The sequence below is a fragment of the Suncus etruscus genome, chromosome 18 (genome assembly GCF_024139225.1).
Source record: "Suncus etruscus isolate mSunEtr1 chromosome 18, mSunEtr1.pri.cur, whole genome shotgun sequence".
Taxonomy (NCBI): domain Eukaryota; kingdom Metazoa; phylum Chordata; class Mammalia; order Eulipotyphla; family Soricidae; genus Suncus; species Suncus etruscus.
In genome coordinates, this window is record NC_064865.1 from 8054089 (window position 1) to 8072114 (window position 18026).

Here is an 18026-nt window from a genome sequence, read left to right on the forward strand (position 1 = left end):
GGTGATTAATCCCATGACGGAGTAGATGGTCATGAGCAAATCAAAAATAATCTTCCTACTTATGGGGGTCTGTGGGGCATTTGCTGCACCCAGATTCACAGTAAACATGCAGCAAGAAAGTGGGCTGGTGCCATCAGCCACACCGGGGAGCTCTGGGACATGTCTGTAGAGACTCCATTGTGTTACATCTTGTCATCCAGACTCCTGGGTTACCCAGGAGTGATCATCTCTCATGCTTTCTCCCTGCATTCAAAGTTACCTGCCCAAGAGGGCAAGTTTCACAATCGCCTATCAATTTGTACCAGTTAGGGATATGCCTATACATTCTCTTTTCAATTAAAAGAAGTATTCTTACATGTGTTTTCATTTGGTGGGAAGCAAATCCACCTTTGGTCAGGGCTCACTCCTGGGTCTGCACTTAGGGATCAGTCTTGGGGGAATAAGAATAGGAGACCGTATGCAGTGCCGGAATTGAACCAGGGTCAGCTGCATGCAAGGCAAATGACTTACCTGCTATCCTATCTCTCTAACTCCCTTACATGTGTTCATGAAGATATTTTTTTCAGCGTATCAGTACATATTTCTTAAATATTTCTTAATGTCGCATATATGCCAACTGGTAAAAAACAAACAACAACAACAAAATTCTCCCGAGATTGATAATTCATGGTTTCAACCTGCTGAGACTGAAAGGACAATAATTTAGGAATCTGCTATTTCTGATGAGATATGCTGCACACCTTCAGGCCATTCCATGAATGACTTGGTAGAATCTTCCCGAAGTTTGGAGAGCTTGTGCTTGCAGTGTTGGTGGCAGTGGCTCCATCCACATCTGCCTGGCCTGCTGGATCCATCTGACCATCTCTGTCCCTCTGCACTCAGGTCGAAATCGAGAAGCTGGATTACCATCACTACCTGCCCCTGTTCTTTGATGGACTCTGTGAGATGGCATTTCCTTATGAGTTCTTTGCACGGCAAGGCATCCACGACATGCTAGAGCACGGGGGAAACAAGATCCTGCCTGTCATCCCACAGCTCATCATTCCCATCAAAAGTGAGTCAATCAAAAACTACAGTGACCCTACTGTAGTGTCACATCTGACAATGGGCTAAGCATTGAAGTTGTCCTTGGGCTTTGTAGGACATTTGTTGTTGTTTTGGGCCACACCCAGTGACTACTCCTGGCTATGCGCTCAGAAATCACTCCTGACTTGGGAGACCATATGGGACCCCAGGGGTTCAAACTGTGGTCCCTCCTAGGCTAGCATGGGCAAGGCAGACGCCTTACAGCTTGCATCACTGCTCCGGCCCCTTTGTAGGACATTTTTTTAAAAATTACTTTATTTAAACACCATGGTTATAAGAGTGTTCATAATGTAGTTGGGTGCTTTTTCTCTACAGTTGTTCATGATTGAGTTTCAATCATAAAATGTCCAACATTCTTCACCAGTGCACATTTCCCTCCCACCTAGAGCAGACATTTTTATTTTCTTTCTGTCTCTTTGTCTTCCTTTTCTTCCCCCCTTTAGACACTGTGGTTTGCAAGATGATTATTGAAGGGGTATCATGCCTATCACTTTCTCTCCTTTCAGCACCCAGATCTTGTCTAGAGTGATCATTTCCAACTATCGCTGTCATAGTGGTCACTTCTCTGCCCAAAGTGCACTCCCCCACTCTGTGACAGGTTTCTACCATGAACTGGTGGTCTCCCTGGCCTTTGTCTCTGTTTTCTCTGGATACTATTATCATACTATCTTATTTTATTTATATCTCACCAATGAGTGTGATCATTCTATGTCTATCCCTCTCCCTCTGACTCATTATACTCAGCATAATAGTCTTCATATCCATTCATGTCTAAACAAATTTCATGACTTTATTTTTTCCTAACAGCTGCATGGTATTCCATAGTGTAGATGTACTACAGTTTCTTTATCCACTCATTTTTTTTTCTCAAGTACTTTTTTTTTTTTTACAGATTCTGGCTATTGTGAATAGTGTTGTGGTGATGTATGGCATTTTGTAAATGGACTAATGAGTATAGAAACTTTAAACCTCTAAATAAACCCCATCCTCTATATCCCTATAACTCAGGCACACAAATATGGGCATGGGATCATGCTAATCACAGTGACACACACACACACACACACACACTGATCTGTGCAGAAGCAGATTTCTGCAGGAGACAACATTTAAGCACCTTTGTGCATAGACCCCACTGTTAACTTTTTAGTGCCTCTGAAGTGATCTCTCATACCTCTTAATTACAATCTAATCACAGCCATGATTAGTGTCTTTTAAGTAGTGGGGTTAGCTCAGAATTCTTGTTTGTATTGGGGGTCATAATGGTGGTGCTCTGGGCTTACTGATGGCTCTCTGCTCAGGGGTTACTCCTAATGGGACACTTAAGGTGACAGAAAGTTAAACCAAAGGCTGCCAGCATGCCAAGGCTAGACCTTACCTCCTGGACAGTCTTTCCAGCTCTAATTAAACTAATTTTTTTTAAATTCTGGAATGGAGAAATATTACAGTTGCTTATGTACTTGAGAATTGTTTAATCTGTGTTCTCTTTCCTAAAGTCACTCCAGCATGACCTACCCCTAAAAGACACTTCCCTCCTTTCTAAGGCTCAGTTCTCCCAGCTCAGAATCCAGAAACAGCCCCATTAGAAAAGTTCATCCTCCAGGGTGCCAGCCTGAATGGTTCCCAAATAAGTCATCATTGGATCCTGACTCAATGTCCCTTCCTTGCTGCCATGCCTGCTACTAATCCTAATTACAAAGCCCTATTGAACAGGGGGTCAGAGCCAGCCTCTGTGCCCTACCTGGGCCCTGTACCTCCAGAACTCTCCCTACACTGCAGCATATGAGAGGCAGAAGGTTAGGTCCTAAGCCCACTATGGGTACAGGAAATCCCCTCCTTGCCAAAATAACACCCTCTTGCCTGGAACTCTGTTACCCCAAGATCTTAGATGAGCAGCTCCCTGCCTCCCATTCCCAAATCCCCATTACCTGCTCCAGAATGATCCGGTTCCCAGGATGATTGGCGGGATGCTTTACCAGTCTCCTAGGATTTGGGGAGCCCCACTTTGTTGTATTACATAATTAAGGATGGAGCTGGATGGCGATGGATGGCGATGAATCTCTTTCTGCCATCCCAGGCCACGTGGCTTAGCAACCCCCAGGATGCCGGTGGGTCCCAAGTTAGGCAAACGGCGGAATTAGACTCACAAGCAGGCAGGCCTCAGGAAGCATCAGCTTTATTCAAGCCCTAGCCACCACGTGTGTGTGGCCTACTCATAACCTTTTAAGCATTCAGCCATTCTAGGCTAGCCCTGCGTCTTAACTCACTTTAGCCATCTTCAGGGCCAAAGGAAACGGCCAAAAAGGGGCCAAATTCCCTCGGTCCCATCCTTATCTACCTTTTCCAAGACCCCTCCCAGGAATGGGAGGTCTTGCAGGTAAGGTCACACCTATTATCCGGTTCCCAAGACCCCTCCCAGAAATGGGTGGGTCTCAGGTACACCACACCACTTCACTTAATTGGATTACTCTTGCCTTGAAGCTTGAGGGATACAATAAAAAAAAAAAAAAACAGTACAGGCATTCTATAATACATTTGAAGATTTGGTTCCAGATTAGCATCAGAAAGCCGACTCATAGCAAAATAAATTTCAGAACAAACATTTCAGTTTCCTGGTCCACACACATTTCTTCTGTAGCAACAACCCAAGGATACAATCTTTGAATCGTCGATGAAAAGGAGTTTCAGGGGCTGGGTGGTGTCGCTAGAGGTAAGGTGCCTGCCTTGCCTGCGCTAGCCTTGGATCGACCATGGTTGGATCTCCCGGTGTCCCATATGGTCCCCCAAGCCAGGAGCGACTTCTGAGCACATAGCCAGGAGTAACCCCTGAGTGTCACCTGGTGTGACCCAAAAACTAACGAAAGAAAGAAAGAAAGAAAGAAAGAAAGAAAGAAAGAAAGAAAGAAAGAAAGAACAGAGAGAGAGAGAGAGAGAGAGAGAAAGAAAGAAAGAAAGAAAGAAAGAAAGAAAGAAAGAAAGAAAGAAAGAAAGAAAGAAAGAAAGAAAGAAAGAAAGAAAGAAAGAAAGAAAGAAAAGAAAAGAAAAGAAAAGAAAAGAAAAGAAAAGAAAAGAAAAGAAAAGAAAAGAAAAGAAAAGGAGTTTCAGAACTTCAGGAAATGTGAAATAGTCCTTTTCCACTAATGCTTCTAGAGAGAAAAAAAAATTTGGGTACTGGTCTTCATGATGGAAAAAGCAGTGCAGAAGCTTGAGAAGCAGAGCTGCAAGGAAGGCCTTTGTGACCAGTGCTGTGAGAACCTGAGCTCAGTCCATGAGAATCTTCACCCTTCAAAATAGAGTAATGTAGGGGCTGGAGGGATAGTACAGCAGAGAGGGTGCTTGCCTTGCGCAAAGACGACCCAGGTTCATTCCCCGGCATCCCAGGTGATCCCCGAGCACCTCCAAGATTTCTAAGTGCAGTGCCAGGGATAACATCTGAGCATCAACAGGTGTGGCAAAACAAAACAAAACAAGCAAACAAAAATCTCAAATAAAACAAACAGTAATGCTTCAGTATTACAAAAACAAAAGCTATATGAGAACCAATAAAAGAGAAGGTAAGAAGATTTTTAGAAACATAGAATTTATTGTAAAAGTTTCCCTTTATAAAAAAAATATCAAATGCTCTGAATGTTTCTCTAAAAACTTTGTTCAAAATATTTCCTAATCCTTTGAAGCTAGAGTGATAGTACTTTGGGTAGGGCATTTGCCTTGCACATGGCTGACCCAGGTTCCATTCTCAGCATCCCATATGGTCCCCTGAACCTACCAGGAGTGATTTCTGAGTGCACAGTCAGGAGTAACCTCTGAGCACCTCTGGATGTGGCCCAAAAACCAAATAAACAAAAAATATTTCCTAATCCTACTTGAGAAGCATTCTTCCTCTCTGACCCCTGGAACATAAGCAGTTTATTTAATTATCTTTGTATTGGAAAAATTTTGTCAGGGATTGTAGTTGAGGGGACTTCCTTGATGGAATTGCAATTTAATTCAGTCTATCTAGTTTGCATAATGTTAGCATAATACTGAAAAACTTAACTGTGTATTTTATTATCTTGTATGTGTGCCAGTCTCACTGGTGTGAAGTGATATCTTACTGTTTTAATTTGCATTTCCCTAAGAACAAAGAATGCAGGGCATGTTTTCATATACAGTTGTTTTTTGTTTTTGTTTTTTGAGGAAGTTCCTGTTCATCTCTTCTTCCCATATTTTGAAAGAGTTGATTTTTTTTATTGTTAAGTTTTACAAGTGCTTTATATTTGTTAGATATTAACTCTCCATCAGATGAGTACTGGGCAAATAGTTTTCTTTAAGTTTGTAAAATGTCTGTTTTATTTTGGTCATTGTTTATTTTTCCCAACAGAAGCTCATTAGATTAGTGCAATCTCATTTGTTTAACTTTTCTTCAGTTGGCTTGACTAGTAGGACTTAATCATTGAAAATATCCAGATTTAATGCCATGAAGTGCTCTGCCTATATTTTCTTCAGTATAATTTATAGATTCAGGTCTGATAGTCAGGTCTTACCATTTGTTAAATGGGCTTTTCTTACTCTTTATTCTTCATATTCTTTGTGCCTTTATCAAAGATTCGCTGTCATGAACCAGCACCTTAGTGCAGAAGGAAGGGCACTTGCCCTGCACACAGCCAACCCAGCTTCAATCTTCCACATCCTATATGGTACCCCATTTACCAACAGCAATAATTTCTGAGAACAGAGGCAGGAGTAGCCTCTGAGAATTGCTGGTGTGCTTCAAAAGTAAAGTAAAATAAAATAATAAATTCTTCAAGTTTAGCTGTCTATATACTAGAGAATTTGTCCCTGAGCTCTCAATTCTATTCCATTGGTATGAGAGTCTGTCTTTATTCCAGTACCATACAGTCTTGATTTCTGTAGCTTTATAGTGTAATTTAAGATAGGAATTAAGTAGGCGTCTCCCTCCTACCTCAATTGTTTCAGTTCTTGATGGAGTTTTATTCCTCGGTATATATTTCAACAGCCTATATCTTTTTAAAATGACATGGATATTTTTAGAAGAATTGCACTGAATCTATTTGTTGCTTTGTGGAGGACTTTCCTCTTGAAAGTAGAGATTATTCTGATCTATGAACAAAGAATGTGTTTTCATTTCCTTGTGTCGACTTTTATTTATCTTATTAGTGATTTACAGGGTTTTTTTGTATAGTGTTCACCTCTTTTGCTAAGCTTATTCCCAGAGAACTTCATTCTTTGAGACACAGTTTTGAACTGGATTTGTTTTGTTTTGTTTTCACTTCTGTCCTTCTCCTTCATTTCTTGAATATAGAAGTGCCATGAATTTCTGTATGTTGATTTTGTAGCCTGCTACTTTACTGTAAGAATTTATTATTTTAGGAGTTTTTGTAGATTCTTGAGAGTTTTCTAAGTATAATATCATGTCCTCTGAAAAATAGTAATTATTTGACTTTTTCTTTTCCAATATGGATATTTAATATATATTTTATATCTCACTGTTATGGTTTGAGGAAAAAGGATTTCTCATCCCCTGTTGGTGAGAATGTCAACTGGTTCAATGCTATTGGAAAACAATATGGACTCTTGTCCAAATACTAAGAATTCGGCTTCCATGTGGGCCCAATTATTCTATTTCTGGAAATCTACCCCCAAGGACCCAAACACTCTCCAGAAAAGATAATGTGTGCTCCTATGTCCATGTAACACCATTTCCAATAGTAAGAATCTGGAATAACCCTTGTACCTTACTGGTACATGAATACTGGTACATAGATTTAATAAAAACTGCTGTGCTATAAGAAAAGACAAAAGTCATGCACATTGCTCCCATGTGGCTGGAGCTGGGGGGGATTGTGCTGAGTGAGATCAGCTAGGAGGAGGGAGACAGACAGAATGATTGCTCCCTTGTGGGAGCTATAGAGAAAGGGAGGAAAGAAATAACAGAGGCCAAAGGCAACAGAACCTGAACTGGTCTATACAGCTAAGGCTTTTGTGGAAGAGGGAACTGAGATGATGCTGGAACAATGCTAGGTCAGTGGGCATTTGGGATGAAGGCAATGCTGAGCAAGGACAGTTAGGCATTTGGGAGGAGGGTATGATATTGAAGCATTGTACCCATGGAACTCTCCCTGTAACACGATTGTCAATCATGGTGCTTCACGATGAAAATTTAAATGCTTGAATGTGGTGTAAAGAGGACTGACATAATGACTTAAAAAGTCACAGGCTCACAGGCCTCAGAAGAATGAGCATCCTCCATTCACTCCTGAACCAGGGAAGCTATCTACAAAACATCCAAGGTTTTTTATAACAACACCTGGAAGCAATCCTCTGCCAGGGAAGACCCTACCATGGCTCTGACATCGACCTGCTCAAAAGAGACTTCTCTTAACACTAAGAAGACTTGACAATAACGACAACCTGCTTACAGGACAGGGTTCTCTGCATTGCCCTTTAATTGTGAGGTGGAACGAGAGGACGCTCTGCACCATCCTGACTGCAATATAGGATATGCAGATTCCAGGATCTTTAATACAAAAACATGATACCAACAACAGAGACTGTGTGAAAAATAAAAGTATATTGGCACTACAGACAACGACCTGGATTGGACAAACTAGTTTGCCTGGAGCCTAGAGTTGGTCTTATGCCAGAAAACTTCAGGGATAGGGTCTCCTTGTATTTAGGCCAAAGCTTTTCCTTTCCATGTCTCTCAGATTTTGATGGGCCTATGCAAACAATAATTGCCACTCTAACACCATTTTTACTGTGCTCTTTTGACTCTAATCCTTAAGAAAAACAACCCACTTAAACTTTTGAGGTTAGATTAATCTCTTCAAGGCGTGTCTCGCTGAGGCGTGTTTTCTGTTGGAGTTGTGGATTGTGCTGGTTTCCTTTGCTTGGCAGACATTTGGGGGCCTCCCCAGGCATCCCCTGACGGCTTGCCTCGGCTGAGGTGAGTGTTTGAGTACCACCACAACACGTAGAAAAACCCACAGCGTAAGCGAGACAATGGGGAGACTACGCAGACCAACTTCAACCATAGAGAATGAAGATGGAAACTCTGATGACCCAACAACGACCAACTACCTAAGCAGTCTTTCAGAAATGGAGTTTAGAGACGAAATATGGAGGTTGCTAACAGATATCAAAGAAAGTATAAATCAGAGCACTAATAAAAATCAAGAGAATATGAAGATAGAAGTCAGAAAACTCCAAACTGAAATATCAGATCAGATAACAGGTCTGAAAAACTCAGTAGACGAATTGAAGAACATAATGGATGAGTTTTCCAACAGGTTAACAGCAGCTGAGGATAGAATTAGTGCCTTAGAAGACGAGATGCATAACAACTTTACACAGCAGAAGAGATTAGAAAAAAGCCTCAAATCAAATGATCAGACAATGGAAAATTTACTCAAAGAATATGAGAAGATGAAAATAGAAGTCTTTGATAAGCTCAACAGAAACAACTTTAGAATCATTGGAGTTCCAGAGACCCAAGAAGAAAATCTTCAGGAAGAATCAATGGTTAAGAACATCATCACAGAGAAACTACCAGAGCTAAAGAAAACATGTGACCAAATCCTGCATGCCCGAAGAGTACCAGCTAAAAAAGACCCCAGTAGAAACACCCCAAGACACATCCTAGTCACCATGATGAAACCCACCGATAGAGATAGAATACTGCAAGCAGCAAGATCGAAAAGGGAAATTACATTCCAGGGAGCATCCTTGAAATTTACAGCAGACCTGTCACCAGAAACACTCAAGGCCAGAAGGCAGTGGTGGGACGTAGTGGCAAAACTCAATGAAATAAATGCTTCGCCAAGAATATTGCACCCAGCAAAACTAAGTTTCAGGTTTGACGGATGTATACACGGCTTCACAGATAAACAACAGCTCAAAATCTTTGCAGACTCAAAACCAGCCTTAAAAGAAAAACTGAAAGATCTACTCTAAAAACAAGACAGAACAAAAAACACACCAAACTTCTACACAAAGATGGCAATAAATCCCATGACAATTATTTCTCTCAATGTCAATGGACTAAATGCACCAGTTAAGAGGCACAGAGTGGCGAAATGGATCAAAAAACTGAAGCCAACCTTCTGCTGTCTACAAGAAACACACCTGAATAGTCAGAATAAACATAGACTCAAAATCAAAGGCTGGAGGAAAATCATTCAAGCAAACAACACCCTTAAAAAAGCGGGGGTGGCCATACTAATATCAGATGACACAAACTTTATACTCAGAAAAGTTGTAAGGGACAAAGATGGATATTATGTACTAATCAAGGGATTTGTACAGCAAGAAGAAATCACTCTCCTAAACATATACGCACCGAATGAGGGTCCAGCAAAGTATTTAATACAATTGTTGACAAATCTGAAGAAGGATATCAATAATAACACAATAATTGTGGGAGACCTCAACACAGGCTTGTCAACACTTGATAGGTCAACCAAATGGAAACCCAACAAAAATATACTAGACCTGCAAAGAGAAATGGATGAAAGAGGCCTAGTAGATATATATAGGGCACTCTATCCTCAGAAACCTGGATACACATTCTTTTCCAATGTACATGGATCATTCTCCAGGATAGATCATGTGCTGGCACATAAAACATACCTCCATAAAATAACAAAGATAGACATTTTGCAGGCTGCCTTTGCTGACCACAAGGCTCTGAAGTTAGATGTGAACTGCAAAGGGACACAGAAGAAAAAATTTAACACCTGGAAGTTAAATAGCCTCATACTCAATAACCAGTGGGTCCGAGATGAAATCAAGGAGGAAATCAAAAGGTTCCTGGAAACAAATGACAATAAAGACACAAACTATCAGAACTTATGGGACACAGCAAAAGCAGTACTGAGAGGAAAATTTATAGCTTTGCAAGCACACATCAGGAAGGAAGAAGGAGCTTACTTGAGTAGCTTAATGACACAGCTAATAGAACTAGAAAGTGCTCAACAAAAGGACCCAAAAATAGGGAGACAGAAGGAAATAACAAAGCTGAGAGCAGAAATCAACGAAGTGGAAACCCAAAAAACAATCCGAAAGATCAACGAAAGCAGAAGTTGGTTCTTTGAAAAAATAAACAAGATTGATAGACCATTGGCAAAACTCACAAAGCAAAAGAAAGAGAGAAACTTGATAACGCGTATTAGAAATGAAAAGGGGGAGATCACTACAGATACTGCAGAGATTCAAAGGGTATTCAGAGAATACTTTGAGAAACTCTATGCCACTAAATATGAGAACCTGGAAGAAATGGATAAATTTCTGAACTCATATAACCTTCCACGGTTGAATAAAGAAGAGGTAGCATATCTAAACACCCCCATCACTATTGAGGAAATTAAAACTGTAATCAAAAATTTACCCAAAAACAAAAGCCCAGGCCCTGATGGATTCACGAATGAATTCTTTCAAACCTTTCAAGAGGAACTACTACCAATTCTGGCCAGGCTCTTTTATGAAATCGAAAAAACAGGAATACTTCCAAATAGCTTTTATGAAGCCAACATCACCTTAATACCAAAACCTGATAGAGATGCTGCCAAAAAAGAAAATTACAGACCAATATCCCTGATGAACACAGATGCAAAGATCCTCAACAAAATCCTGGCGAACAGGATCCAGTGCCTCATCAAGAAGATCATTCACTTTGATCAAGTAGGTTTCATCCCAGGAATGCAAGGATGGTTTAACATCCGTAAATCTATCAATATAATACACAACATAAACAACAACAAAAATAAAAATCACATGGTCATATCAATAGATGCAGAAAAAGCATTTGATAAGGTTCAACACCCATTCTTGATGAAAACTCTCAGCAAGATAGGAATAAAAGGAACCTTTCTCAATATAGTCAAAGCCATCTACCAGAAGCCAGTGGCAAATATTATCCTCAATGGAGAAAAACTAAAATCCTTTCCTCTAAATTCTGGTACAAGACAAGGCTGTCCTCTCTCACCACTCCTATTCAACATAGCACTGGAAGCACTTGCTATAGCGATTAGGCAAGAAAAAGATATCAAGGGAATCCAGATAGGAAAGGAAGAAGTCAAGCTCTCACTGTTTGCAGATGACATGATACTCTACTTAGAAAACCCTAAAGACTCTACCAAAAAGCTTCTAGAAATAATAGATTTGTATAGCAAAGTGGCAGGATACAAAATTAACACACAAAAATCAATGGCCTTTTTATACACTAATAATGATAGGGAAGAAATGGACATTAAGAGAACAATCCCATTCACATTAGTTCCACACAAACTCAAATATCTTGGAGTCAACCTGACTAAAGATGTGAAGGATCTATACAAAGAAAACTACAAAACACTGCTCCAAAAAATAAGAGAGGACACACGGAAATGGAAACACATACCATGCTCATGGATTGGCAGGATCAACATCATTAAAATGGCAATACTTCCAAAAGCATTGTACAGATTTAACGCGATTCCTCTAAAGATACCCATGACATTTTTCAAAGAAGTGGATCAAATACTTCTGAAATTCATCTGGAACAACAAACAACCTCGAATAGCTAAAGCACTCCTTGGGAAAAGGAATATGGGAGGCATTACTTTCCCCAATTTTAAGTTGTATTACAAAGCAACAGTTATAAAAACAGCATGGTATTGGAATAAAAACAGACCCTCAGATCAGTGGAATAGGCTTGAGTACTCAGAGAAGGTTCCTCAGACATATAACCACCTTGTTTTTGATAAAGGAGCAAGAAATCCTAAATGGAGCAGGGAAAGCCTATTCAACAAGTGGTGTTGGCACAACTGGTTAACCACTTGCAAAAAAGCGAACTCAGACCCCCAGCTAACACCATATACAAAGGTAAAATCCAAATGGATTAAAGACCTTGATATCAGAACTGAAACTATAAGGTATATAGAACAACATGTAGGTGAAACACTCCAGGACATTGAGACTAAAGGCATCTTTAAGGAGGAGACAGCACTTTCCAAGCAAGTGGAAGCAGAGATAAACAGATGGGACTATATTAAGCTGAAAAGCTTCTGCATCTCAAAGGAAATAGTGCCCAGAATACAAAGGCCACCCACTGAGTGGGAGAAATTATTCACCCAATACACATCAGATAAAGGGCTAATATCCAAAATTTACAAGGTACTGACAGAACTATACAAGAAAAAAACAACTAACCCCATCAAAAAATGGGGAGAAGAAATGAACAGACACTTTGAAAAAGAAGAAAGGCAAATGGCCAAAAGGCACATGAAAAGATGTTCAACATCACTAATCATCAGGGAGATGCAAATCAAAACTACTATGAGGTACCACCTCACGCCACTGAGATTGGCACACATCACAAAAAAGGAAAACAAGCAGTGCTGGCGGGGATGTGGAGAGAAAGGAACTCTTTTTCACTGCTGGTGGGAATGCCGTCTAGTACAACCTTTATGGAATGCGATATGGAGATTCCTTCACAAACTGGAAATTGAGCTTCCATACGATCCAGCTATACCACTCCTAGGAATATACCCAAGAAACACAAAAATACAATACAAAAAACCCTTCCTTACTCCTATATTCATTGCAGCGCTATTTACAATAGCCAGACTCTGGAAACAACCAAGATGCCCTTCAACAGATGAGTGGCTGAAGAAACTGTGGTACATATACACAATGGAATACTATGCAGCCATCAGGAGAGATGAAGTCATGAAATTTTCCAATACATGGATGTACATGGAATCTATTATGCTGAGTGAAGTAAGTCAGAGGGAGAGAGAAAGACGCAGAATGGTCTCACTCATCTATGGGCTTTAAGAAAAATGAAGGACATTTTTAACAGTATCTCAGAGACAAGAGAGATGAGGGCTGGTAGGTGCAGCTCAGGACATGCAGCTCATCACATAGAGTGATGAGTGCAGTTGCAGAGATGACTACACTGAAAACTATCATAAAATGTGAATGAATGAGGGAAGTAGAAAGCCTGTCTCGAGTACAGGTGTAGGGGGGTGGGGAGGAGGGAGATCTGGGAAATTGGTGGTGGGAATGTTGCACCGGTGAAGGGGGGTGCTCTTTACATGACTGTAATCATACAACTATAATCATGTTTGTAATCACGGTGTTTAAATAAAGATAAAAAAAAAAGAAAGAAAGAAAGAAAGAAAAGAAAATCATGTGTCATCAACACAATTTCATAGTTGTATGTCAAATGTCTATACCTAAAGTCTTTTCAAACAATACTGCATAAGTAAGATATCAAGAAATAATGTGTGTAAAAATATAACAATTCAAGGAGAGCTTATATAAAAAGGTAATTTTCTGCAGAGGAGGGAGTATAGTGGAACCACAAGTGATATAGAAATTAAAACTAGAAATGGGGGCCGGAGAGATAAAAAAAAAAAAAAAAAACTTTTGAGGTTAACTTAAACTAATATGCATGTGCATGGAAATGTAAAAAAGTACTTTTGTCTTCAATATTTAAGGAGTTACATAAGTTTTATGTCTTTAGATTGCTTTGTGTGCTGCTAAGAAATATAATGTACTACAATCTGGGGACTTGAGGGACAAAGTAATTGTACATGGGTTCTGTTTTATTTTTCTTAATGTTCTTTGGCTGAAAGTTCAAAGTTAAGATATCAGCAATGGGACTACTGAGAATTCTGTTTATGGTGATTGTCCTTCCACTGTAACTTTACCTTGTCCTCTTTCTTTGCATCTTTGTTCTCATAATTAAAAATAAAAATTAATTTAAAAAAAAGTCACAGCCTCCTGAGTCTGGCATGGATGGTGTCGTCAGATGTGAGTGCCACCCTGGCTAGCCCCCGATTTGCTACCCACAACAACAAGGGGGCCTATTGCCCTAGAGGCTGCTTCCTCAATGTCTACCCCTGGATTCTATGTTCTTCCTTGGAGAAGAAGCTTTCTCCTGTGTCCTAAACCTCAGCACCCTGAGTCATATCAGACAGTCCAGGAAAAGTAAAGTCAGCCATGCAGGGAGCCATGTTGCTGACATGTTGCAGCTCCCCCAGCTCAGACCATATAGTTGTGGCCAGAGTGGCTGTAGAACCAAGGGAGGCTGACATGGTGCTGGAGTCCCCCAAACTCCCAGCAGCCCCAGGCAAAAGGGTGGAATACACAACAGAGAAGTGGATAGTTGGTGATTCCCCATCTCTTCTCTGAGGACCAGGCTTTGCCTCACTCAGGATGTGACTAAGGAGAGAACTGCAAAATGTAGCCTTTGAAAAAATAATGCATTAAGGAGTATGACTTATGAGATTTTTTTTTAGAAAAGCCAGAGTGACTTATTAAAAATGCTCATGGGGGAGGCGGGAAGGTGGCGCTAGAGGTAAGGTGTTTGCTTTGCAAGTGCTAGCCAAGGAAGGACCGCAGTTCGATCATATTAAGGAAACCTGCTTCTATTCTTTTTTTAATTGTGTCTATTAGAACATTGTGATTTACAAAGTTATTCAAAATGCAGCTGTTTCTGGCAGAAAATGTTTTACCATCAATCCCATCACCAGTGTGAATTTCCCTACACCAATGTTCCCAGGTTACCTCCCTCACACCACCAGCCTGCTCTCTTAGCATAAGCATGAAAAATTTACTTTATAATGTTGTAAAGAATGAATCACCTGATGGGCCATTCCTTACCTCCTTAGTCCTTCCTAACTCCTTAGTCCTCTTGCACACCTGTCTGGCTGACTGTTATTTATGGATGTTTTCTAGACTTGATCCTCCAAACATTTGATTGACAATTTTGTGTATTAACAGAACTTCCCTTTGCTGTTTTTAAAGGTACCTATATCTACTTTTTCATAGGAATGTATTCTGTCCATTTTCTAGCTCTATCTCTGTGTGTATTTTCTTTTTATTTATTTATTTATTATTATTATTATTATTATTATTATTATTATTATTATTTTGGTTTTGGGGTCACACCTGGCGGCGCTCAGGGGTTACACCTGGCTGTCTGCTCAGAAATAGCTCCTGGCAGGCACGGGGGACCGTATGGGACACCGGGATTTGAACCAACCACCTTAGGTTCTGGATCGGCTCTTGCAAGGCAAACACCGCTGTGCCATCTCTCCAGGCCTGTGTGTATTTTCATTATGATTGAATTTTTGTGTTTGTCCTTTGCTTCCAGCCTTCTAAGTTGTTCCTCATTCATTCAGCAACAGTGAACTTTCTCTTTTGTCATTAGAAACACTCTCTTTATCCTGTATATGAGTACATGGGGTGTGTGTAGTAGTTTTTGAGCACAGACTCTGGGAATAGCTAGCTGGGCTTCAAATCCTGTCTGGGCTGGTAAGTGGCTGTGACTGGATGAAGACAGACAGCACAACCTGAGCTAGCAAATGGGCTGACTTGTGCTCAGAATTTTCACCTTATTTAATAAATTAGCTACTTTTTATAGTTTGTTTTTTAAAAGCCTTCCCTTATTTACTTAAGTTGAATTAGTTTTTAGTTTGGGGGTCATATCCCATGGTGCTCAGGGTTTATTCCTGGCTCTGTGCTCAGGGATCACTCCTGCTAGTGCTTAGGGAACTCAAGAATCTATTAAGTCAAGGTTCGCTGCATGCAGGACTAATTTTTTTTTTTACTGTAGTACAACTGTTTATTTCTCCTTTATTTGTTCTGTGTCTGTGACCTCTTGAATTGCTTTTTACTGATATTTTCCTTGCTCCTAGTTTGGTGACCATCGGGCTGCAACTTTGTTCTAATTTGTAATGCTTCTTTTTGCAGCTAAATTGTTGTTGGGAGTTTTTTAATGACTTTTTTTGAACAAATAAGATAGTGTGAAAATTCCAGATAGAGATTCTGTTGTCATTCTGATTTTATTTCTATTTATTGCTTTCTGACAAAAGAATGTGGCCTTCCCTCTAATTACATTTCCTTTCTGGGAATTTACTGAGATTCTTTATTAGGCTATCAGAACACTTACTTACTGTCATCTTGCATGCTGAGAAGTGAATCTTCTACATGGCAAAAATGTAATAGAGATTCCATCAAAGATATGACAGTGTTACTCGAATAACATACCATTTCCTTCGCCCCAATTTATTAGGTCAAAGAGTAAGAAAATTGTGTTAATATTTTCCTCTCCGATTGTAAGAAAAGTAATGTAATACAGCTGATGGGGCCCCTCACAGACACCTAGACCAGTGTCATCCAACTCTCAAACTGCCCTGGCAAGCAGCAGTTTCTTTCACCTGTCCTCAGGTGACAAGTCAGACACATACATTTTGAGAAACAAACTACATCACAGACTTACCAGAAGGTAGAGTTTGAATGTGAGTCACACATCCACATTTGTTTGCTCTTTAGTAAAACACAATGCTTCCTCTACCCGGGTGGATGCAGAGGATGTTTCTATTTTCAGGAAAATTTTCCCTCTTATTTAAACACGGTTGCTACAAAGTTGTTCATGATTGAGTTTTAGTCTTACAGTGGACACCACCCTTCCTTACCCTTGTACATTTCCTACCACCAATGTCCCCAGTTTCCTTTCCCCTCCACTGCAGGCTTCTCTGTCTCTCTGTCTCTGTCTCTGTCTCTGTCTCTGTCTCTGTCTCTCTCTCTCTCTCTCTCTCTCTCTCTCTCTCTCTCTCTCTCTCTCTCTCCCCTTTTTTCCTTTTAAACACTGTGGTTTGCAATATTGGGTTGTAATCACTTTAATCCCATCCAGCATCTAGTTCTAGTCCAGAGAGAGCATTTCCAACTCATTGTCATAGTGGCACCTTCTCTGCCCAACTGGACTCCCCCATTCTTTGTGGGAAGCTTCCTACCATGGGCTGGACCTCCTGACTCTCATTTTTATTGTCTCTATCTTTTTATTCCCTTATGTCCCACAAATGAGTGTGATCATTCTATATCTATCCCTCTCCTGCAGAGGAATTTTATAAACGCAAATGCACACTTACTAAATATCCACCTTCTCCTAACTATAGGACAAGTGTCAAAACATCCAAGTGTGAATATCATGTAACCAAAATGCAATTTGAAGGAAAAAAACCTCTTCATAAGCAAGAATTTAAACATCCCCATATGTTTTAATATTAAGACACTTCTAATTCAGAAGGGGCCAATTAAAAAATTACAATTAAGGTGTAAAGTATTTTAATCGGATAGTAATAAAATATTATATTAAAATGTATGTTACAAACAAAATCTTACAAAAATATATTAATATATTGCCACATACCACATGGAAAAAATAATTTGAAAGTGATATATTTTTTCTTTCTTTTATATATATATATACACACACATATATATAATCATGGTACTTAAAGATTTATATATATATATATATGTGTGCTTAAAGATTTATATATATATATATATATATATATATATATATATATATATATAACCCAACTATATATGAAACCCAACTACAAACATGCTTATAATCATTAAGCACCATGATTACAAGCATGTTTGTAGTTGGGTTTCAGTTATAAACAGAATACCCCCCCTTCACCAGTGCAATATCCCACCACCAATCCCCCCGCCTCCCCCACCCCTGTCAGTATTTGCAAAAGGTATTCTACTTCTCTCATTCTTTAACATTGTCATGCTAGTTGTTAGTGTAGTTATTTCCCTACCTGAGTTCACCACTCTTCGTGGTGAGCTTCAAATTGTGAACTGATGCTTCCAGCTCTTCCAGTCCTTAACTATTGTCTCTGGGCCTTATTATTATTTTTCTTAAAACCCATAGATGAGTGAGACTATTCTGTCTATCTCTTTCCTTATGATTTATTTCACTCAGCATAATAGATTCCATGTACATCCATGTATAGGAAAATTTCATGACTTCATCTCTCCTGATGGCTGCATAATATTCCATTGTGTATATGTACCACAGTTCCTTTAGCCATTCATCTGTTGAAGGGCATCTTGGTTGTTTCCAGAGTTTGGCTATTGTAAATAGTGCTGCAATG

At 39.7% G+C, this 18026-nt stretch overlaps 1 protein-coding gene across 1 annotated transcript in view; it reads left to right on the top strand.

The window, feature by feature from the left end:
* Positions 1 to 18026, top strand: part of PACRG (parkin coregulated) — a 416149-nt gene that overhangs the window by 255315 nt on the left and 142808 nt on the right. The window contains exon 3 of the mRNA XM_049765530.1: positions 883 to 1054. Coding sequence (XP_049621487.1) covers positions 883 to 1054 — 172 coding nt within the window. The remainder of the gene's footprint in view (positions 1 to 882; positions 1055 to 18026) is intronic.